The sequence below is a fragment of the Stegostoma tigrinum genome, chromosome 27 (genome assembly GCF_030684315.1).
Source record: "Stegostoma tigrinum isolate sSteTig4 chromosome 27, sSteTig4.hap1, whole genome shotgun sequence".
NCBI lineage: Eukaryota > Metazoa > Chordata > Chondrichthyes > Orectolobiformes > Stegostomatidae > Stegostoma > Stegostoma tigrinum.
This window is the reverse complement of record NC_081380.1, coordinates 7,468,648-7,492,636: the sequence shown is the minus strand read 5'-3', so window position 1 is coordinate 7,492,636 and position 23,989 is coordinate 7,468,648. Positions and strand designations below refer to the sequence as shown.

At 40.1% G+C, this 23,989-nt stretch overlaps 1 protein-coding gene across 2 annotated transcripts in view; it reads right to left on the bottom strand.

The window, feature by feature from the left end:
* The window catches only part of ap2b1 (adaptor related protein complex 2 subunit beta 1), a 280,263-nt gene that overhangs the window by 43,437 nt on the left and 212,837 nt on the right, over positions 1 to 23,989 (bottom strand). For both annotated transcript variants that reach the window (XM_048557271.2, XM_048557272.2), the window contains one exon: positions 435 to 589. In XM_048557271.2, the coding sequence (XP_048413228.1) occupies positions 435 to 589 (155 nt within the window). The remainder of the gene's footprint in view (positions 1 to 434; positions 590 to 23,989) is intronic.

The following is a 23,989-nucleotide window of genomic DNA, read 5'->3' as shown; positions in this document are numbered from 1 at the left end:
TCACCCTAACACCCTGCCATCCACCAACACTTGATTTTTTTCCTCCAACTTTCCTTATGCTTTGCTTGGTTCAGTAAATGTCTGGCCACTTTCTAAATCCATATACACCCACACATCTTTCATGTTCATATCTAGAGATTAAATGTCAGCAAGCTATTCAACTCTGTGAGCCATCCCATCTAAGATGTATCTCTGGTTCAGTTAATATCATAAATATGTACCTTCCATGAAATGATTACTGGAGCAGATGAGATGCACAGATCTGAATTCTTTTTTAAATCCTCTTCAGCCCAGAAAAAAATGAAGGCACGTTGTGCAGCCCTCAATGCCAGTTAAGGTACTCTAGGTTTCACTCACATGACCAAATGTCGGAACTCTATTTCCAGTACATCATTATTTCATCGAAAACTCCAGACTCTGATGAATGCTCTTACCGTGTAGTTGGGATTTCCAGGTTGAATGCGTAATTCCGCCAGCATCCAGATCCCATTGGTTAGTTTCAAAGATTGGTACAACATGTCCTGGCCTTCCACATTCCTCTTTGCAATGGTAAACACATTACTGTTCTGCAATTTACTGGATACCATGTCTGTAAAAGAAAAATACCAGTGAGCGAGATACTGCTTGCATTATGTATTGAATTGGTTGTTATTTCCAAACGTCTCACTGTGGCTTGGCTGTTTTCAAACGTCCTTTGGCCTTCTTCCTTGATGAATTTCTTTTGGTGTTTTTGATTAGGTGTTCTCTACTTGGTCAGCTGTACTGGCTACAGTTTTAGAAGTCACACAAGCAAATCAGGTTCAGACAGGATACAGAGACTGGCACACGAGAGTCTAACATGCAAAGTGCGGCTGGCAAAACGTAAGGTTAGGTGCAGGCAATTGATTGTCAGAACAATGATCGACGTTTAGTTGCTAATTTGACTATTGGCCGGGTATAAACCACCAGCAGTAGCGGATTATGGCTCTTGATGTCAATTAAAAATTGAGTGATCGATTGCAAATTCTAGGGTCTAGGGCAATAACCCTCTTTGTTTGTGATTTTTAAAAGACTGTTTTGTACCTGTAGAATTTAAAAAGCGAATTTGAGAGTCTGGCAGGTGCAAGACTTGAAAACTCAAACCTGTGTGCTAAAAATAAATTCCATGGTTAAAGATGATTTATTCTTTACTGTACTTCAATGAGTGCCCTGCTCCTAGAAATGTCCAAACATTTGCACCATTCATTAAAAAGGTGCAGCAGAATAACATCACAGGAAGCAGCAGTAAGCCATTCAGCTCCTTGAACCTGCTCAGCAATTCAACAAGATAACGACAGCAGCCTTAAGTTTATTTTCTTCCTTCTCCCCTGTGGCCATGACAACCTACCCAATCCAAAATCTGCATAACTCAGTCGACGTTCAGTGACCAGCCTTGATTTCAGAGAGTTCCAGCACTGAATGACTGGAAGATTGTCAGGTAATTACAGCAAGTTTGCATCCAAGTGCAGCAGATAATATTAGAGGCAAATAGGATGGAGGCCTTTACTCCAGAGGGGAATGCTGTATAAAAATAGGGAAGTCTTAATAAAACTCTACAAGGCACCAACAGACCATACCTAGAACGCTGTAAACAGTTTTAGTCCGCTTATCTAATATATTGGCACTGGTGGTAGTGCAGAAAAGGTTCCTCAGGTTGATTCCCAGTATGGAGGGATTTTCTTAAGGGAAGAGGTTGAGTAGGTTGAGCTGGTACTCATTGGAGTTGAGAAGAATGTGAGGCAATCTAGTTGAAACTTGACAGGGTAGATTTAGAGAGGCTGCTTCCCCTTGTCGGAGAGTCTATGACAAGACTGCATAATCTCAGAGTAACGGGTTGTCTGCTTAAGACAGAGATGAGGAGGAATAGTTCCTCTCAGGGGGTAATGAATCTGTGGAATTCCTTACGACAGAGAGCCATTTCGACAGTGCCATTAAGTATATTCAAGAGACACATCAATTTTTTTAATCAGTAAGGAAATCATGGGTGTGGGGAACTGACTGGAAAGTGGGGTTGAGGATTATCAGATCAGTCACTATCTCGTTGCATTGTGGAGCAGATTTGGTGGACCAAATGACCCAAGTTTTATTGCCTCCATTGCTTGCTGGCAAAGAGAATTCCAAAGATCAATCACCCCCCCCGAGAGAAGAAATCTCTACCTTTGACAGTAGCCCCGTTATTATTACAATGTGCCTGTGGATCTAGAATTCCCCATCAGTGTTAACATTCTCTTAATATTTATCTTACCAATCCCGCTTAGAATCTTGCATTTTAATAAGATCACCTCTCATTTTTCCAGATTGCAAAAATGTATAGGCTCAACGTGCTCAATCTTTTCTTGAAGACTACCTCTTCACCTTGAATGAGCACAGTGAACTTGTTCCAAACTGCTTCCAATGCAAATCCTTGAGTAAGGAGACCAAAGCTGCACTGAGTGCTGAAAATGAAAGTTACCGTAAGTCCCAGAGGACCATAGTCTGCCCTTGCATTACAGAGAGCTGACTGGTGATCCTCAGGTTAAACTCACCTCTGCTCTGGTGAGTGGTGAGCTGGAGAAGGCAGGCCTTCATGCTGATCTCAGCTGGTACAGGAACTGAACCCATGCTGCTGGCATCACTTTGTATCACAAACCGGCCATTCAGGCAACTGAGCTACACAATGCTTCAGGAGGCAGGCGCAGTCTCACCAACCTCTTCTGTAGATGGAGCAAGACTTTGCTATTTGTGTACTTCATTCCTCTTGCAATAGAAGCAAACATTCAATTTGCCTTCCTAATTATTTGCTATGCCTGCGAGTTAACTATTTATAATTCATATGCAAGAACACCAAAATGCCTCTGAGCTACAGTCTCTCTTTTTAAATAAGATTCTGCTTTTCTATTCTTCCTGCCGTCGTCAACAAGCTCATATTTTCCTGCATTATGCTTCATCTTTCATTTTCTTTCACCTACTCACACTATACCAATATCCCTTGTAACCACACAGCTAGCTTTCCCATTTATCTTTGTAAAACAGCAAATTTAGCTACAAAACAGTCTGTTCCTTCACCCATGTCATGGTTATAGATAGTTCAGGCTATTCAACTAGTCACAGATCGCCAATCTGAAAGTTATCCATTTATGTCACCTCTCTTTCCAGGTTGTTAAAGAATCCTCTAGTCAGAGTCATACACTTCAGTCCAACTTATCCCTGCTAACCAGACATCCCAATTTGACCTAGTTCCATTTGCCAGCATTTGGCCCATATCCCTCTAAGTGCTTCCTATTCATATACCCATCCAGATGCTTTTTAAATGTTGTTATTGCACCACCTCTAACATTTTGGAAGCTTGCTCCATACATGCACACCCTCCACATGGTAAAGTTATCCATTCGGTCCTTTTAAATATTTCCCCTCTCACATTAAACCTATGCACTCTAGTTTTAGACTACACCCCACCCCGTAAAGGAAAAGGACCTTGACTATTCACCTTATCCGTGCTCCTCATGATTTTACAAACCTTTATAAGGTCACCCCCTCAGCCTCTGGCACTCCAGGGAAAAAAAAAGCCCCAGCCCATTCAGCCTCTCCCTACAGGTCAAACCCTCCAGTTCTAACAACGTTCTCATAAATCTTTTCCGCCCCATCTCAAGTTTAACAACATCTTTTCTATAGAGTGGCAACCAGGATTGTTCACTAAAAGTGATCTGACCAATGTCCCGCACAGCTGCAACATGACATCCCAAATCCTAAACTCACTGTTCTAACCAACGAAGGCAAGTGTGCCAAACGCCTTCCTCAGTGTTCTGTATACCTGTGACTCCACTTTCAAGGAACTGTGGCCTGCACCCAAAGGTCTCTGTCTAGCCCCAGGGCCCTACAATAATTGTACTAGTCCTGCCCTGGCTTGCCTTACCTAAATACAATACCTCATTCTTATAGTCATGCAATAGGAAATCTAGCACTGCAACCTTTTATTTTATACTGTTACTTCTTATGTGGCTCATTTCAAATGCTTTTTGAAAAGCCAAAATGTAAAACATCTACTGTTCCCCTTTATTTACCCTGCTTGTTACATCCTCATGTCAAATATTATTTCCCTTTCATAAAACCATTTTGGCTCTAACTGACTGTATGATAGCTTTCTAGATATTCTGCTACTAGCTCCTTAATAATGGGCTCTTGCTTTTTCTCAATGAGCGATGTTAGATTAAATGGCACTTCGCTTCCTTCCTCCCTCTTGTCTGTCTGGAATAGAAGTGTTTATTTGCAGGTTTCCAAACTGTTTTGACAGTTCCAGAACCTAGGTAATTTTGGAAGGTGACAGCCAATGTGTCTGTAGAGGCAGCAGCCATCTGTAACACACTGTAACCTTTCACTTTATTTTCTCTATTTTGTACCTAAGGTTTGTAGCTAGGTACGTTGCACCTAAGACGGTGCCATATGTTGGTGACATTGTACACTTCTCACTGACGGACCTTCATTTACACCTCACCCTAGTGTATAACTACTGTTGCCTACAGACCACTCCCACCAATGTCTTCTTTCCCCTAACCGAGAGAGTAATTGCCCTTGATACTAAGGCTACATTTGGCCAAGTTGTGGAGTCAGGAGGCCAGAGGAAGACTGGAATAAAAAGGAATCAGGTGGAAAATTCTCCACTGGTTGGAGTCATGACAAAAGAAGTTGGCTGTGATTTTGCAGTTCAGCAGCCTCAGATGAAGGGAGGGTAATGTCCTAGGCCCAAAATGTTTCAGCTTCTTCACCAGCGACGTTCTCTCTGTCATAAGGTCAAAAGTGCGATGTTTGCACAGTGCTCAGCACCATTCGTGACTCATCAGATACTGAAACAGTTTGTGTCCAAATGTAGCAAAGCCTAGAGAATACCTAGGTTTGGCCTGACAAGTGCCAAGAAACTTTTGAGCCACGTAAGTACCAACAGGACAGGATCCTGATTAGATTCTTTCTGACATTTAACAGCATTACCAACCCTGAATTCCTCACTATAAACATCTTGGAGGGTTACCACTGAGCCCATGTAAACACTGTGGCAAGAAGAGGAAGTCAGAAGCTAGGATCCTGCAGTGAGGTACTCTGACTCCCCAACGCCTGTTCACCATCCACAATGCACCAGTCAGAAGTGATAGAATGCGCTGCACTTACCGGAGGAATACAGCTCCCAAAAACTCTTGAGAAGCTTGACACCATTCAGGAAAAAGAAGCTTCAATAGCATCACATTCACAAACATTCACTCCTTCTACCACTGACACTCAGTAGTAGCAGTTTTACCATCTACAAGATGTACTGTGAACTCACTAAGGTTTCTTGGATAGCATGTTCCAAACCCATTATCAATACAATCTGTGAAAGGCAAGAGCAGCAGATACTTGAGAACATCACCTGCAAGTTTCCCTCCAAGTCACTGACTATCTGGCCTGGAAATATATCGCCATTCCTTCAATATCTCTGTGTTAAAATACTGGAACATTTCCCAAATGGCATCGACAGTCTACCTGTAATGGACTTCAGTGGTTCAAGAAGACAGCTGATCACCTTCTTCTCAAATCTCAAATGCAACTTCGGTTGGGCAATAAATACTGGCCCAGCCAGTGACCCTTGCATCCTCTAATTGAAAGAAAATCTCCATGTAAAACGATTCTATATTTGATCCTCCAAACCAAAATTAATTCTCAGTGAAACTAAGATCATTAGTAGTCATCTCAAAACACAGATTATGGGTAGATTTAGACATCCAAAGGTATTTAAAATTCTCCTTAAAGCTTTAAGCTCTAATTAAATACAGATCACCACTGCTCAGTTTGTCTTTCTTGCACCTTTAACCACTCCAGCTCTCCTGCAATTATCTGCAAATACGCTGCACATACATTAAACTTACACAGTTATGTTCTGAGCCACTTCAACTTGACTCACTGAATAAAGATTTAAGCTATTTATTTCACAGCAAGTTTTCCCACTTTAACCAAGTTGCTTATAGCACTACTTCCATTTCAGTCAATTTACAAACCCACATAAATACAAAATCAGAATGCAATGAAAGTAGATGTTTTTGTCCGAGCAGTTAGGCACTCTATTGTATATATTATTTTGAAGCTATAACAATTACATGATGAATGGCAGGCAGGCAAGCAGTTTATTATGAAAAAAGAAAGATCCTCGAGACTTATAGTTACAATATACTCTCGTTTTACAGGCATTTTAATTGTGTCCCTCCGCTGATCTCAACTCATTACTTTCATTCACTGAGATCTATCTGCAATCTTTGACATGATTAAGCACATTACCAATACCTTTCACAGCATGACTAATTTTGTTTCCATCTTTAACTGTTAATGTGGCCATGACACATCCAGTCACGATAGCCCTCTCCGCTCTCATCTACATAACAGCCATAGCGTATGGACAACTTTGGCTCACTAATAAATTAACTCGAGAAGTCGGTGTCCCATCACCAAGTGGCCCTTTCTTTACACGGCATAGTATTTGACGCTGATCTGGCTCCCTCAGATCCAGCTCTCACAATGAGTAGAACCCCTGATTCTCCTGTTTATATCTGTCGGCCAGCACTCACTGATTGGATCAGATTAACACCCCCAATCAGGTGAACTCATATTCTATGATGTCTACCTGGCTGACCTCATTATAATCACTACAACTAATACTTTTCTCAATGCCATATTGTACAGTATACAGCTTCTGCAGCAAATTAAGGGTTAAAGAGCACCAGTCATTGAATCATACCTTATGGTTTTCTGGCACACGAATTTACCCAGTTACTGTCCCCGTCATGCTTCTCAGGCCAGGACTACAGGGACACTTGATACTTTTTGGGGACTTGATGCAACTGCTCTGGGACTTGGATCCAGTGTCTTGTTTGCTGGTTGTTTGTCACTATTCACACCATCTCGGTAGTGAATGGCGAGTGAGCCGACAGCTCGGATTGATTTAAAATTCTGTCTCACAATAACTGAATTGTTGGGTTCAAACTGGGACAGCGAAGCTCGTTTTCAGAATTACGTAAAAACAAATCAACTGAATTTAGTCAGCACAATGGGATATTGTAAAGCATTTCAACACAGCCAATAGCTTTGAACTAAACCCAGATCGATGTGAGAAAGGCTCTCCTTGCCCCTCTCTGTGGAGTGGAAAAAATTATATATGAAATAGGTTTTGATACTTTCTGTCCAAACGTTAACAAACTCGGGTTCAACATACAAATGGCAAACAATTCAGCATTTAGCATCTGCACTCAAGGCACACACAGGAATAGCCAATGCAAAATGGAAACCTTCACAATGGCAAACTCTCCAGAAAGGTTAGTGAAAAGACAGAGCTTTTTTTTTAATTTGTCCTAATTAATAGCTCAAGGCTATAGCAATTCTAGTCCAAGTGAACACAGCAAAATTATTTCTTAATCCACTAACATCACAAGCTACCTATAAATATCATAACCCTTGAAATTTGTTTAGACTATGAACAGAGCTGATATATCAATGTGTTGGTCACGTAGAAGGAAGGATACAAGTAAGGAATGTACCAGGCTTCTACAATCAGAACCAAACAAAATAGTTCACATGTTTTAAAGTCCAGTCAAGTGGAAGGTTTTCCCATTCTGGAAATGCAGTTCAGCGAAAGTTAGATGGGTTGGAATTAGATCTTAATGAACTCTACGGTTTCTCTGAAGTGAAGAAGGTCATGAAGACAGCTCTTGGTAGCTGCTGTAACTGAAGGCCCAACTTGTTCACAGGTGAATTTGGAGCTCTTATAAAACAGGCTGGGTGAGACTTGATCTTTGCAATTCTTGATAGACAGGGCGGCACGGCCTCTCTCTGCAGCTATGGTATTTTTGATATTTTTCTTTCAACTACCCAGCCTTTGCTGGGTTTCAAGATAAAAATATTTCAGAATTAAAGAACAGTTTGGATTGCATGATAAGCAGCCACGGATACACAACAAAAGGCAAACAGCAGTTTTTTCTTTACTGAAGTAGTAGTTTCAGTCACATGGTCAAGACTTCACTTGAGGATTTAGGGTAAATAGTTTCAACAGTTTTCCTTTGTTACATTGCAGACCTGAAGCCATGAAGTTGAAGAGTCCATTGTCTCTGAGATTTGGAGTAAGCTACAACAATATCAGGTGATATTGCTGTGCAAGCATGTCCATTCCACCTTTTATAATTCAATCTGGAACTTTCTGGAAGCTTGATTGTCTGGGATTGGAAATGGTTACCTGCCCTTTCTGGGTCTCACCTGAGCAGTTTGTTAGAATGCATTCTTAAAAGCATTACAGTTCTTTTAAAAAAATGATACCTTCACATCTGTACAGATACGGCACATTGTTACCCAATGACTTCTTGTTTGAAGAAAATGTAGGCAACAAAAGTTTGGAAGTAATGTCCACTGTGACCAAATGGTCTGTTGCCACTCACAGATACTTTTCAGGAGGTTGAGGAAATTTGGCACAATGACTCTTAGCAATTCTTATGGATGCACCATAGATAGCGTCCTATCTGGATGCCTCACAGCTGGGTATGGCAACTGCTCTGCCCACGTTTGCAAGAAATTACAGTGTTATAAATGCAGCCCAGTCCATCACGAAAACCAACCTTCCTTCCATTGACTCCATCCATACTTCCCACGGCCTTGGGAAAGTAGGTAATATATTCAAAGACCCCACCCAACCCAGTCATACTCTCTTCCACCCCCTGACATCGAGCAGAAGATACAAAAGTTTGAACATACGTACTGAAAAATTCAAGAACAGCATTGTTCCAATGTTATTAGATGTATTAACAGACCTCGCATATTAAAATTGATCTTTCTTAGCACCTTCTCTGTAATTGTAACACTGTATTCTACATTCTGTTCTATTATCCTGATGTACCTATTTAAGGCATGACTCGTCTGTATTAACATGGAATACACTTTTCAATATACCTGACTACATGTGACAATAATAAATCAAATCAAAGAAGGAGAGCAGTTGCTTGGGTTGAGGGGCCAGAAGGGCTGTCTGCTCATTGGAAGAAATAGTCATTATACAATTACAAAAAGACCAAAAGTAGGGAGTGATTACAAAGCAACTCAGATATGAGAAATCTGAACGACTTAGAGCCTTCAAAGCCTTTTTATTTGACTGAAACAGGCATTCAGGATTCCAGTAATGCTGTCATTTATTTTGCAGGTAAAAATTAAGTAGCAATTCATAACTGAGTTAAGTGCAACAAGATCTTTGATGGTGCCTCCCCATGATCTACAGCTTGCTTTCTGAAAAATGAACAGGCCTTCTAATGGGAAAAGGCAACACAATGACAATCATGCAGTCTTTCATGCCTGAGAATTTCAAGCATATTAAAAAGATCCCCACAAAGATGAAGCGAGCCTGTTCGTGATCAGGCAGATATCTGAAAATACCATTAACGAGTACAGGGGCCATGACAAACACGGGGGTGAACATCTGAAGCTAATCTGCTGGATTCAGAGGTTTCCAGTCCATAAAATGCCATTTTCATTGCTGAAAATACTGTGACACAAACGAGAGCTACATGTTATTTATGTGATAGACTGGAAAATGCACAGCGTGCTGTGTTACCAAGCCCCATTGACCAAAAGGGTCCAGGCTTGATTCTGAATCTGTATGAAGTTTAACCCAGATGTACAGAGTTTGAAGTATTGCAATCAATCTCAGATTCCCTCTCTGGCCTAGAGACAGAAAACTGTCTTTTCTACTTCTTTCTTCCCAGCACTGGTTAAAGTAGATTCAGCTCTCAGTCAGCACCTTCCACATGCAGCCCAGAGCAGACCTTTCATGAAATATGCGCTTTAGAACTGCATTACACGTGCAAGATACCACTGCAGTTACAGCTGGTAGGTGCCTAAATGAAGGGTGCAAACTGCACATATGCATAGAACTGACTGAGGTGGGGGCTGACGAGAACCCAATGGAGACAAATTAAGGTGACTCACAGAATTATTAGAGCACAGAAAAATGCCATTCAGCCCATCATGTCTGCATGAACAATTCACATAGTTCCATTCTCCCACCTTCTCTCCTTAGGAGCATTCTAACATTTCAAACAGCAGTCAATTTCTCTTTGAATATTTCCATTGAATCTGCTTCGATCACACTGTCAGGCTTTGCACTGCAGACATTGACAACTCATTGCATGAAAAAGATTTTATCTCCCCCCTCAGTTTTTGCTTCTTCAACCAAATTACTTGGTTGACAGGAAAATGGAACACAAACATAGAAACGAGGAGGATTGGCTCTTTCAGCGCTTCAAGGCTTTGCCACCATTCTATGTGATCATGGCCAGGAGTCTATGCCATTTGCCCCCTTTCTTTTCATACCTTCCCTGCTACCTTTCAAATCTGAACTTTTCTCTCTTTTTTGGACATATTCAATGATTTGGCCTTCATAGCCTTTTGTGGTAGACAATTCTACTGGCTCACTACCTTTAGAGTGGGGAAAAAAATATTCCTAATGGTCTCAGTCCTAAATGGTCTATCCCTTATCCTGAGACTCTGTCCTCTGGTTCTACACTTCCCAACCAGGGAAAACACCCTCCCTATCTACTCCCTCTATTCCTGTTAAAATCTTATACATTTCAATCAGATCCCCTCTCATCTTTCTAAATTCAAGCTGAACAACAGGCTACCTGCAAAAAAAAACTAATGGCTGGCCGAAGTCAAGTATATTCTTTTGAAAGGGAAAAATTGGACAAAAATCCAGAGCTCCCTCAAAAACAAAAGCGGCAGGTATTATAACAAAAAAGGCAAAGTATGCTTATGAGTCACTTTGTAGAATATATAATTAAGGACAAGGTTGAACATAGAGCATGGAACAAAGAAAATTACAGCACAGGAACAGGCCCTTCGGCCCTCCAGGTCTGCGCCGATCCAGATTCTCTATCTAAACCTGTCGCCTATTTTCGAAGAATCTGTATCCCTCTGCTTCGTGCCCATTCAATGTATCTGTCTAGATACATCTTAAATGATTCTCTCGTGCCCGCTTCTACCACCTCCGCTGGCAACGCATTCCAGGCTTATCTCCCTCAAACTTTTCACCCCTCACCTGGAAATTGTGACCCCCAGCAATTGAGTCCCCCACTCTGGGCAAAAGCTTCTTGCTATCCACCCTGTCCATACCTCTCATGATTTTGTCGAACTCAATACAGTTCCCCCCTCAATAGAAGGCTCAGAAGGGAGGTGAAAAAGAAAACGAGAAGCAATGCCGGAACATGAAAAGAAACTGGCAACTAACGTAAAAAGGAATTGCAAAGCCATTTTCAAACATAAATACAGTAAAAGGCGGTTTAAAAAAGGGAGCTGGGCCAATTCAGGCCAAAAAAAAAGCTAAAGTGGGCATTGTTAAATTATTAAACTAACAGTTTGCATCTATTTTTCCCATGGAAGTGGATGCAACCAAGGCCATTGTGACAAATAGAGGAAATTCAGTTGTTAGAAAGATATTAAGATGTTTTTCAGAGATTCAGCATGAACAGTTGAGAGCTTAGCTCCTGATTTCTTATTCAGAGACAGCTCATTACTCACATATTGCTAAAGGGTGTCCGATAGGATGGCAACAAGTGACAGAGTAGTTTCACCTTACAGGCAATTATTTAACAAACCACAAAAACTAAACATGAGAAATATTCAACTATTTGGGTAGACAGATAAGGCAGGATGAGAAAGACTTGGAGAGATTGCATGAGAGGAAAAGGAGAAAATCTTTACTCAACTAGCAACAGTTCCTCCCTACCTACAGCTTCCCCGTGATTTTGAATAGCTCAGCACATAAGGCATTTTAAATGGTTTGGAAATTATTCATGGAATTTGGAAATGGACTATAGGGGAGGATCCATCAGTATTCTAGCTTTCTTACTGCTATCTAGTAGAGCCAGATAGTATTCTCATGGAACCCATGCATACTCTATGAAACAAGGACAGCACCGGGCCCAGTCATAACACCCTTCATGATCAGACCCAGCCTGCCAACCTTGGCAATCTAACACTCTTCAAAAGAATAGACGCTTGCACAAAGCATTAGACGCTATCGGTTGGAGGACGGTAGGCTTTGTCAGAAATAGAAACTTATTAAAACTGAATTTGTTCAGCTGCAAAGGTGAGTAATAGCAGTTTTTGTGACGAAATATTTAAAAAACATGAAGATGTAGTTATGTAAGTTCATGAGGGAAGCAACGTTATTATTCCCCTTCTTTCCATGTCAGCAAGTTGCTTGCAACTCACAGTGACCAGAGAAAGGTTGCTGCAGTTCATTCAAGTTTCTCTCACTCAATCCATCAGGCACTGCTGCAAAAAAGGGTTAGGTTAGTAATGTGTGATCGTCATGATAACAGCAGCCTGCTGCCATTGCTGGCCTTCAGCTGAGGAGAGGGGCAGGCAGCTCCAGCTGTGAATAAGATTGGCAGCAAATCATTTTCTCCCTAGAGGTTACTTGCGTCCCTCAGGCTTAACCCGACTGACTTGATGTTCAATTTTCCTTGCTGCTTGGTTACTATGGCTACAGCAAATTGTTTAACAGTAATCACATTTGGGGTCCTGAGTATTGCAAGAAAAGCTATCATACATGTAATTTTTCATCCATTCACTGGCTTGATATAAAACCTGTAAAAAGAAAGTAGTAATCTGTCACTGAAAATCAAGACAAATGATACCACGTGAACTGCCACCATTGTGACTGGCTCAATGGAAAATGCTCTGAAACCAGCCAAATGTTAAGCAAAACCATCCGAAGTATATTTTTAAGTGGGACAAAATATTTTGTAAATTTCCTTCCTTTTTAGAGAACAAAAAAACGAACGCACCAATTTGCTGAATATTTGGAATGTGTTTTATATTTAGTAATTGCCCATACATGACGACAGTACAAACTGCAACCTTTCCCTCCTCCTCCAGAGCAGTTCCCTTGGATTGTGGGATTTCAGTCAGTGTGCCCATCATTCTAGCTCAAATGTATTTTAAATGTCATACATCTCATTGTTGTTACAGTACAATTTGCAAACATACAATTAAAAACCAAGGTAATTCACTGGAGCATAAAAATAAATATGATAATGAACCACATAACTTATATTTATATAACACTCCCGAAGTGCTTCACAAATCATTGACAGCAAGGTTACTAAAAGTGACAGACAATAGAATACACAGAACATGCACCAAATCTTTTGAGCTGGAGAAATAAACAACATCCAGAGTTAGTGAAACCTTGTACCTCCCTAAATTTAATTTTAAAAAAAGCCTATCAACTTATAGATAGCAAGAACTGCAGATGCTGGAGTCAGAGACAACACAATCTGGAGCTGGAGGAACACAGCAGGCCAGGTAGCATCAGAGGAACAGGCAAGTTGACCTAAGGGTCCCGACCCGAAACGTCAGCTTTCCTGTTCCTCTGATGCTGCCTGGCCTGCTGTGTTCCTCTAGCTCCACACTATGTTCAGCCTATCAACTTGTGCTTGTCTTGTTTGACTTCCTTCAACTGTATCGTGCTTTCATTTTCCTTTTTCCTCTACAAAGCTCGGACTTTGCATCTTATTACACTGTTATGATTCATGGTGTGGTGTCTTGTCCTATTACTGGTCATAATTTTATTTCTTTTCTCTGTCCTTTTACTCTTCCACTAATTCCCTGCTTCATTCTCCTCTTCCCGTTCCACTCTACTCCTCCCAATTCCATCTACCTCCTTCTCTCATATGCTTTTCTGTTGGCTTACATGGCACCTCTCCAACTTGCTTTCTCTCTTCCTCTACCCGACATGTTCCCAGGTGCGTGAATGTACCTTCTCTCCTGCGAACAGCATTCAGCTTCTTTGCTGGACATAAGCCAAGGATTTGCTTGTGGCAAAGGGCATTGTTTTACGTTCAAGTCTGCACCACTAGATATGGTGCTGCATTTCAGATAAAACCAGGTAAACCACTTAAGTGCATGACAAGATACAAATTCATTGTATGATTAATCCACAAATGGAACATGGATTTCAGTGTCATATTTAAGTGCGCTCATTTTGAATGGCTGATCGTGATTTCCTGTAGCATCCCAAAATACTTTAGAGAGCAAAGGGAAAGGAAGATAAAATAGAGGATTTTTTAAAAAATGGTGCTGACCATTATAGGATGACCACAGCTTGGTTTGCAGATAATGTGTTTGGAAGGTTTTTAAAATGTGATGAATTGCTGGAAATGAGTTGGCCAAGTTAGAAGGTCTGTCACCAATAGAGGAAACATAAGTCAGGCTGTCTACACGTCCAACAGGCAGGACTTAAAAACATTGCACTTTTGAATTCTATGGTTTAAAATCAATTTATAATCTGTCTCAGAACATGATATGAGAGAACTTTCAACTAAGAACAGAAAACATTTATAGTGAACCAACTTCAGTAAATAAACTTCCTTGTACTGTCAGTGACTCTGCTGTTTGTTATGAAAGACCCAAATGTCCAAATACAGTTTAGAACGATGCAAAAACAGACCCTATGTAGGATTCCTTCACTACAGCTTTTGTTTCCTGACTTGTCCCATTATCAAATATCTCCTATCTTTCAACATAGCAGCAATTTCCCCTTGCATTTATAAACCTCGCCTTCCCATTTGCCCTGTCTCAGTACTTGCTTTAAATCTGTTCCATCTCTAACTTTACTGAAAAGGTCACTAATCTGAAACACAACTCTGTTTTCTCTCTTCACTGATCCTGCCTGCCCTGCTGAGTTATTTCCAGCATTTTCTGTACTTATTTCAGATTTTTGGCATCTCCGTATTTTTGTTGTTTTAGGATCTGCGCTTCATTTTTGTTCCAGCATATTACTGAAGGCAATAAATTTACTTTTTCTATAAATATTTAATATACCTTAGTTGTTTCAAAGCACTCGTTTAGAGAGTCAGAGAGAGGAGGGGTCTGGATGTAAGTTTGCTCGCTGAGCTGGAAGGTTAGTTTTCAGACGTTTCGTCACCATTCTAGGTAACATCATCAGTGAGCCTCCGACGAAGCGCTGGTGTTATGTCCCGCTTTCTATTTATCTGGTTAGGTTTCCTTGGGTTGGTGATGTCATTTCCTGAATTGGTGATGTCATTTCCTGTTCTTTTTCTCAGGGGATGGTAGATTGGCTCCAAATCAATGTGTTTGTTGATGGAGTTCTGGTTGGAATGCCATGCTTCTAGGAATTCTCGTGCATGTCTCTGTTTGGCTTGTCTTAGGATGGATGTGTTGTCCCAATCAAAGTGGTGTCTTTCCTTATCTGTATGTAAGGATACGAGTGATAGTGGGTCATGTCGTTTTGTGGCTAGTTGATGTTCATGTATCCTGGTGGCTAGCTTTCTGCCAGTTTGTCCAATGTAGTGTTTGTCACAGTTCTTGCAAGGTATTTTGTAGATGACGTTCGTTTTATTTGTTGTCTGTATAGGGTCTTTTAAGTTCATTAGCTGCTGTTTTAGTGTGTTGGTGGGTTTGTGGGCTACCCTGATGCCAAGAGATCCGAGTAGTCTGGCAGTCATTTCGGAAATGTCTTTGATGTAGGGGAGAGTGGTTATGGTTTCTGAGCCCGTTTTGTCTGTTTGTTTGGGTTTAGCTTGCTGTTCTTTTGCTACTTGTACTAACTATAATGACACTTCAGTTTAGACAAAGTGTTGAACGAGTCACCCTTCAGTTACTGGAGATACCTGTGACTATCAAGAGATGCCAGTTGGCCATGTCGGACAAAACCTGTTTGTGCACAAGTTGCAACTAAAACTTGCGACATCCCGGCAATAAACAAAGGTTAGATTCCAGAAGCAAAACAACACTTTTCAGACCTATCAGCAAACCACAATCAGGTCTGATTAAAGGATTGTTTCTGAAGCTCCCAAGGATTATCACCAGCCTCAAAATACAATGCAAGGTCTGGACAAAGTTGAGGCCAACCATGCAACGTCAGTTTTCCCTCATACACAGAGTAGTATTTGGCAAATCTTAACGTGGCGATAATTTGGCAACTCCATTTAGTTCTAAATCTCCTTAATCCTGATTTAAATTTTCATTCAGCAGAGTGACAGAACTTTGGATACACGTATCATTTAACTTAGTGCTAATTATGCATAACTGAGTTACCTTGTATTGACAAATGGAGCTAAAATTAGTGCTTGCTTTAACCTATGAGATGCAATATTAACACAGTGCATCAATTTAAGTAATCACCAGAGGACTTAAAGCTTTCATACTACACGCTCATCAACTCAAACTAGGATTGAAAGGGACGGCAATCTCACACTCAGATCAAAGCAGGCTTTGAACCAAACCATCACCAAAGATTTTGTTACATCTAGACTGGGCTATTCCGATGCTCTCCCAGCCAGCCTCCCACATTCCATCCTCTGTAATCTTGATATCATCTAAAATTTCACTGCCCACACCTCAACTTGACGTGATGGCCAAAGTCATGGTAGCCCCTGAGGATTATCGGCTGCCCTTTGATTAGAGAGAGGTAACTAGTGGTGAGTTTAACCTGAGGGTCACCATGGGTCAGGTGATGAGCGAGATCTTCACAGTGACCTCAGCTGATGTGCCCATTGGACTATTGCTACTGGCATCACTCTGCACTGCAAACCAAAGTTCCAGCAACTGATGCTATGTGAGACCCCACCCTCATCTTAACTTATACTAAGTCCCATTCACCCATCATTCTTGTGCTTGGTAAGATATATCACATAAGCAATGCTCCCAATTTTGAAAATTCTTGTCTTTGCTTTCAAATTCTAACATAGTCTTGGCCTGCCCAAACTCTGTGATCTCCTGCTGAGCTACAATCCACTGAGATACCCAACCTCTTCAAATTCTGGTTTTTGAGCATCCATTGTCTGATTAGCCACGAGCGCTGAAATCCCCTCCCTAAACCACTCTGACTCCTTAATGATGCTCTTTAAAACCCATGTGCTTCGCCAAGCTGATATCACTGATATCCCCTTTGATGCCTCACCGTCGAATTTTGTTTGATGATACTCCTGTGAAGTAGCTAGGAATTTTATTAATTTAACAGTGCTAAATAAATGCAAGGTATTTTTGTTGCAAATTGACAACACTATTTTGGAAAATCTCTGGTGGTAGAGAGAAATTTCACTCTGAGGCACATTCTACACAATGCCAAATATGAAATGACAAGCAATTGGGTTTACTGCTTCATTAATGGTCAAACATTTGCTTCAATAATGAAAGTGCAATGGATTATCATGTAGTAACGTGCAAATATGGACTGTACAGCTAATTAACACTTCTTCCATCAACCAATATAGAAATTTCATTAAAAAGTTATTGATGTTGGAAATTTACAGCTGTCTAATCCAGACTTCACTCAGCTACTGTTCTGCAGTCTGCACACAACTTGATTGCTCTCTGGGCACAGAGTCAGCAAGCCTGATTTGTTCCACTGACATTTCTGCAGGGAGCAAAATGCTGAATTACTCAGTGAAATACCCAGTTGTGTTGGAAAGCAAATGGTGGATTATACAATCGATGCAGACTGCAAAATAGGAAAGCTGTCCCTTAAGACTATGAGTGAAAAGAAGGGGAAAAAAATGTAAAGCTCCTAGAAAACTTCAGTTACAGATGAAGCACAGACTTAACACCAAAAGGTGTCACAAATTTTGCACATTTCTGGCATCAGGTACATTAACAGATCTAACTGTAACATGTGAATCACAATGCTGACAATATTTTTGTGAAAGATGGGATCGCCAAGAACAATGTGTTTGGATTCTTGGCAACACTCCTGGGTTTCATAAAGAAAAATAAAAAAAAACATCAGACTTTTATAGAATTATAAATCTTACAATGTTAAGTTTTCTCACGGATGTAACGATAAAGGAAAACAAACTATGTCAGCTAATAAATCAAAAAGCACAAGAAGTGCAGACATTGAACCTTTGACAGGCCTCTTGTCATAGTTTTGCCTCCCAGGGGCAGCCAGTGTATTTCATTCAAATAATACATGGATAAATTCTACACTAATACAGTGCGATTTTGTTTTTAATCTATCACAGTGATCACGGCATATTGTCAATGACCAGAATCGGAGGCATATTTGTATGTTAATCATATGATTAAAACCAGCAACACCTCAGAGAAGTACGCAAGTTTGGGTTCGATAACTTATGTATTTTGTTACCTTTGGTCTGTTTTAAATAGCACATACATACATTCAGGTTCATTGTCTGCTTTGGAATGAGCAGCTACATCCTCCAAGCACTGCTGAAAGGAATGTTTCATTAATTTTCTGTTTAAAAATGCACATACAAAGATCAGTTGATCTGGTATAAGTAGTACCGTGTGTACTGCTGCTTCAGAAGATAACACGAGCAGTTTGGTTAATCGGGTCATACTTGCAAAAGAAATATATGCACATTTTGTCAAAAAAGACTTTAGACAACCCTGAGGTCTGGACTAGAATGAAATGACTCAAGTCCTACTTTTTTCAGGCTGAGCCATAATCTTGTTGCTATTTGAGTTAAAGCGGGATCAAAATTATTGCAACTCCTTTCAAAAACCTTGTTGAATATCACCCTTTTTGTTTATTCATTCATGAGATGTAGGTGAGGCCAGCATTTATTTAATTGTCCAGAGGGGAAGTTAAGAGTTAACCACATTATTGTGGGTCTGGACTCGCTTGAAGGACAGACTGAGTAAGGTCTCCTTTCCCTGAAGGGCTTTTGTGGATTGGACAGATTTTTATGACAATCGTAATGGTTACACGGTCAATCTTTCGCTTCAGAATTTTCTTTTTGAATTCAAATTTCACCATCTACCATGCTGGGATCTGAACCTACGTCCTCAGAACATGAGGTTCTGTTTTGCTAGACAAGTGACGTTACCACAATGCTGTGATCTCATAAACTGTAACTTTTTAACTTAACTAAAAGGAAAGTTCTATAAATATCTTACTCCAGTGCCCAAAGGCAGCTGTATAAACTGGCAAGTTTAAATCAAACAATCCTATCAAATCTCTCAGCAGCATGAAATCAAACAATTCAATCGAATGCTTGAATATGACTCATTTACTTTCAAAATTTATTCGCATGTGATTGAAGGTTAAAAGTTTTTTTTTGAAGATGTTAGTCAACTGAGCATTTCTTACTTTTACCCAAACTAGCATATTTGGTAGAGACTCATTTGAACCTTCTATTCTCTCATTCTACATAAACAACGCAAGCACTGCTTGCTTTCATCTACACAACTTTTTTATAAACGTATGTCATCTAGCCTTCTAATCATTCCTCTAACAACGATCATCTTTCTGTTTTGTACCAACTCTTTCAGAATGCTATTTTCATATGAGGGAACAAGATTAATAAACCTGATCATTAATAATGGAGCTAAAACCTTCACAAATCATAACTCGTCAGTTTTAAAATACTAACATTGCTTTTGAATGCCGTTCCTTTCCTAGTCTGCTTGTGAATGCGTCTGTTCTGACATTGACATCTCCTGCAAGCTTATTTTGAATCTCACTCTTTCTATCTTTTACTTTCTGCTTTGTCCTCTTTCGCTGTTACTCAAAACTCTTCAAATTGTCAGGGTCCATGCTATCTTTTGCACTTTTTTTTTCATAGCTTGAGAGATTCATTAGAAAGAAAAAGACTGTGCAAATGCACAGAAAAAGTACAACATTCGAGATAGTCACAGAACATCTTCAAATACTGTCAGGAAGAGGACAAGAAGATTTGACAAAACAAAATGAGCCACAATCAAAATATTTACCGCAACATTTTAATCTGCACAGGTGTTCTATGCAAGCGTAAGAGAGGTTTTGTCTAAGGTATGAAGGCACCACAACTAACGTCAGTGGCCCTGGCAACGAAAGAGAGAATAACAAGCTGCTTGGAAAGGGAAAAAAAAACTGCAAATGGAAAAGAACAGGAGTGTGTAACAAATTGGACAGCTGTTTCAAACAGTCAGTACAGGTATGATGGGTCAAGTGGCCTCTATATGCACTGTACGATTCTAACAGCTGGTTTTCATGCTCCATACTGCTAGAAAGGATATGCATATGATGATCAAATAAAGGCAAGATTTTGCTCAATGGAGTTAAGGCATTTAAATGGGGTTGAGGTCAAATATCACACAACACCAGGTTTGGGTCCAACAGCTTTATTTGAAAATGCAAGCTTTTGGAGTTGAGGAAGAGATCAGATAAATGTATTGAGCTCATTGATCTGTCCTAATGTTCCTAGATCTGTTCCTTTGCTCATCTCACCACTCACCTGAACACAGCTCTCCCACTTCTCCATTCTGCCCCCTCACCCACAAATGAAATGCAAGACTGAAGTGTGAAGCTGAGAAAATGCAATAAATCCAGTGCTTCTAAAAGCCACGATAGATCAAATAATAAGAACTGCCGATGCTGGAGTCAAAGATATCATAGTGTGGAGCTGGAGGAACACAGCAGGCCTAGCCCTAACCATAACCCTCTTCAGAAATTTCTGAAGAATGGTCCTGACCCGAAACTTCAGCTTTCCTGCCCTTCTGATGCTGTCTGGCCTGATGTGTTCCTCCAACTCCACACTATGTTATCTATAAATCAAGTAATGTTTCCCCTCATGAATACAGCAGGATAGAAAAACAAGCTAAGCGATTTAAATCTAAAATAAGGTGAAGGGTCAGTGCCTCACAAGTAGTTTGTCATATACTGCAGCAAGGTACCAGTTTTGTATCTATTACTGTATACGAGGGGTTTTCTGGATTAGTTTGTATACTTTTGGATATTTATATATTCTAGGTACATGGTTTACAAGTAGGATAGCTCCAGCACTTCATTTATCAAGTTATGAAAATATATTTCTCACATCCTTCTGTTACTGCTGATAAATATTGATGACAGCCTCAAGCATATTTATTAAAAAAAGCACAGTATTGAAGAAAACACGTTGAGTGAAGGGACTTTAAAGCTTCATCTTCCAGGTTTCCCAGAGAACGCAACTCTATTTTTGGAATATCAGGTAGATCAAATCACATTCAACATGTTTTATTTTTATCATTGAAATAGAACAAGTCCCACCTGCTCCAGAGATGTTTCAGCAAATCTAAACAGGGTGATTTAAAAAAAAATCTAGAATGATACAATTGCCAATTCCTATTAAAGCTCTGCTTTTGGACCTGCAGACAACCCTCTCAAAGTAAGATACATACTGAGGCAGTCCCAAGGGTTTTAAGACATTAATTTGCAGGCCAAACCTCCTGCTATCAGCTGATGAGCACAACAGTGATGTGTTGTACATGACTCCAAATGTTCAAGCACTTGCTGCACCTATTCTAAGCAGAGTTTCTGGCAAAACTGTAGCACTGCATCCAAAATTCTGTAGAACTCTGGCCTGGTATTTAATTAGAGAACAGAACAGAATAGCCTTTATTATCATGTGTGCTGCAACACAAGTACAGTGAAAGGCTGGCACAATGGCTGCATCGAACGGTGCCAATAGGTACAAATCTTGGGCACAAAAGAGAAATAAAAGGGAAAGTAGTTGCATTATTTACAGCATCTAAAAATTAAGTTAGAAACAAGATAGTTACAACATAGTTAAAGGATTGACATGGATAGCTCGCTAACAAGGCAGCTTGCAAACTAACTATTCACTATGTACTAAATTAGAGCATTGGATATAGTAAGCTCAAACAACGACAACAAAATAAAAATATAGTCAAGTGTTAACATTAATATAGTTTGATTGGCCTGAATCCAGACTTCAGAATACTAGTTCCAGAACAAGAAGTACGTTGCTAACATCCTGTTGCGAAGATGGGTCGAATACATGTGAATTGGAAGGCAAGATGTCAGAATTTGTTTTTAAAAACGATGAGGGTGCAGGTGAAGAATGCATGGACCGTCGAGGGTTGAAGTGGTTTTTTAAGTTTGGAGATTAAAAAGTGCATGCAAGCAACTGCTGACGCACAGATAGTTCTGAAATTGAAACATATGTATCAATTGGTTGTGTGGTTGGCAACCTAGGTTTGTTTCCATGTTAAGGCAATTAGCTTGAATATCAGCCAATTTAGTTTAAACCAGGCACTTAGAGACTGAAAGCCAAACGAATTTCAATTTGATGATGTTGACAACCTAGGACCAATCCTTCTACAAGAAAATTGATCGGGTCATCAAGGATATATAAGAGAGTTTCTGAAAATTTGAGAGAGAGAAAACTGTCATCGGAAAAGTAAAACTCTGGCTCTCACAGAAATTTTCAAGCTCTCTGATTAAACATCATCTAAAAGGTATCTTAGCTAATATTCCCGACAATAAGGATTTGATGAAGAAACAATTCCTGACTAAAAACTACCAGAAAAAGGCACAGAACATTCCGAAAGACGCACCCTGATTGTGGTTTTGAGAGTCTAAAGTTTTAATTTATCTTTTCTTATTACTTTAGTTTATATAAGCAGAACTTGTATTTATTGGAACAGCATACCATTAAAATTTTGTTTTATTCGGGACTAGCTAGTAGTTAGAGAGGAATTATTCAGTTTCTTAGTAGTTCTGTTAACTTGACTACTGTTAGCGTTAGACAAATAAATTATTACTTGTTCATTATAGAGTGACAGTCTGGAGTTCATTCATTTAACCATCCCCTCCATAACAACCCCCAACAATTATTAACATTAAACGTCAATTTTCTTGTGGCCAAGCAAGAACTGACTTAATAAAGACATTGTTGCAAAGTAAACTTCAAGAATATTTGTCATAATTCAAATGTTGCTAAGGCTAGAAAGTTGAACAGAGGAAGGGAAGGAAAAGAAACAAGATAAAGAATTATTGCTGAATAATCTACTTCCCTTATATTCATGATCTCAAGTTAAGAGAGCAGGCAAGTCTTGTGCTGAAGACAAGAAAATGATTACCAAAATAATTCATGCTATTAAGAGTTGATACAGTTTCTCTCCCTGTTACCAAAATTTTGGTGGGATGTGCTGATCATCTCTGCATACTTCGTCATTATAGTCTTTATTCTCAAACCTCTGAAGTAGTCATTTAAAATTTGGAATGCTTGTATGTACTGCAACCTAGAGTGTCATAAAAATCTCTAATGGTTTTAATGACAATGCTGATGGTAGAGAGTAAAAAGGATGCTGAGATACAGAACTCTACATCTCCAAACAGAGTCAGTGATGTGAAAGCAGATTTGAATAATTTTTCAGAGGTAAGTACTGGCTCAGATTGTCAGATCAGGAGAGCTTTGTTGCTCATGTTCGGAGCACAAGGAACTCCCAACACAACTAACTGCAAAAACTGCCTGTGAATTTTAAACTCCTGACGAACAATTACCTGGTGTCTGAAACCCTACAAAACAGCCCCAACTCTGAGTTCGAGCCAGAAACTTTGGATAGTTCAGACTTACTTACCCAAGTGGTTACCGAGAAAAGGTTACAGGAATTAAAACCTTTGCTAACACTTGGGTAGTGATACAATGGACTCTCCCAGCCCTCAGTCACTGACACAGACTACCCCAGCACCCCTCTATGATCGAATGCACCCTACCCTTAACCTGACTCTCCCTCCAATCATACCATAGACAACCAACTTGATTTCCTTGACCCAAGGTTCCCAACCCCAACTTGAGACCTCATCCACCTAGCTACTACCCAGACTCTTCACCTGACATCCTCGCTCTTCACCATTCACTTGCTATCCTGGCTCCTCTACATAGTTTGTCAAAGTGTCTTTGAGACTGTTTAACCCCTTTTCTTTTAACAGCAGCTGGTGCCATAAAGAGGTCACATACTTTAACCTCTACGTGTTCATCATGCGAGTTCCAGTGGGTTCAGAGGATGGACAGACCCAGAACAGGACAGAATAGGCTGGGAATATTGGCTGCTGACAATTCAGGGAGCAACCGTCAGTAAGATTTCTACTGGTTGGATCTGTTTCAACAGTAGTCACAAGATCTGGGCCAATATTTTAATTGCTCACGGTAGTAAGTAACACAGTTTGCTCCTAGAGCTCACA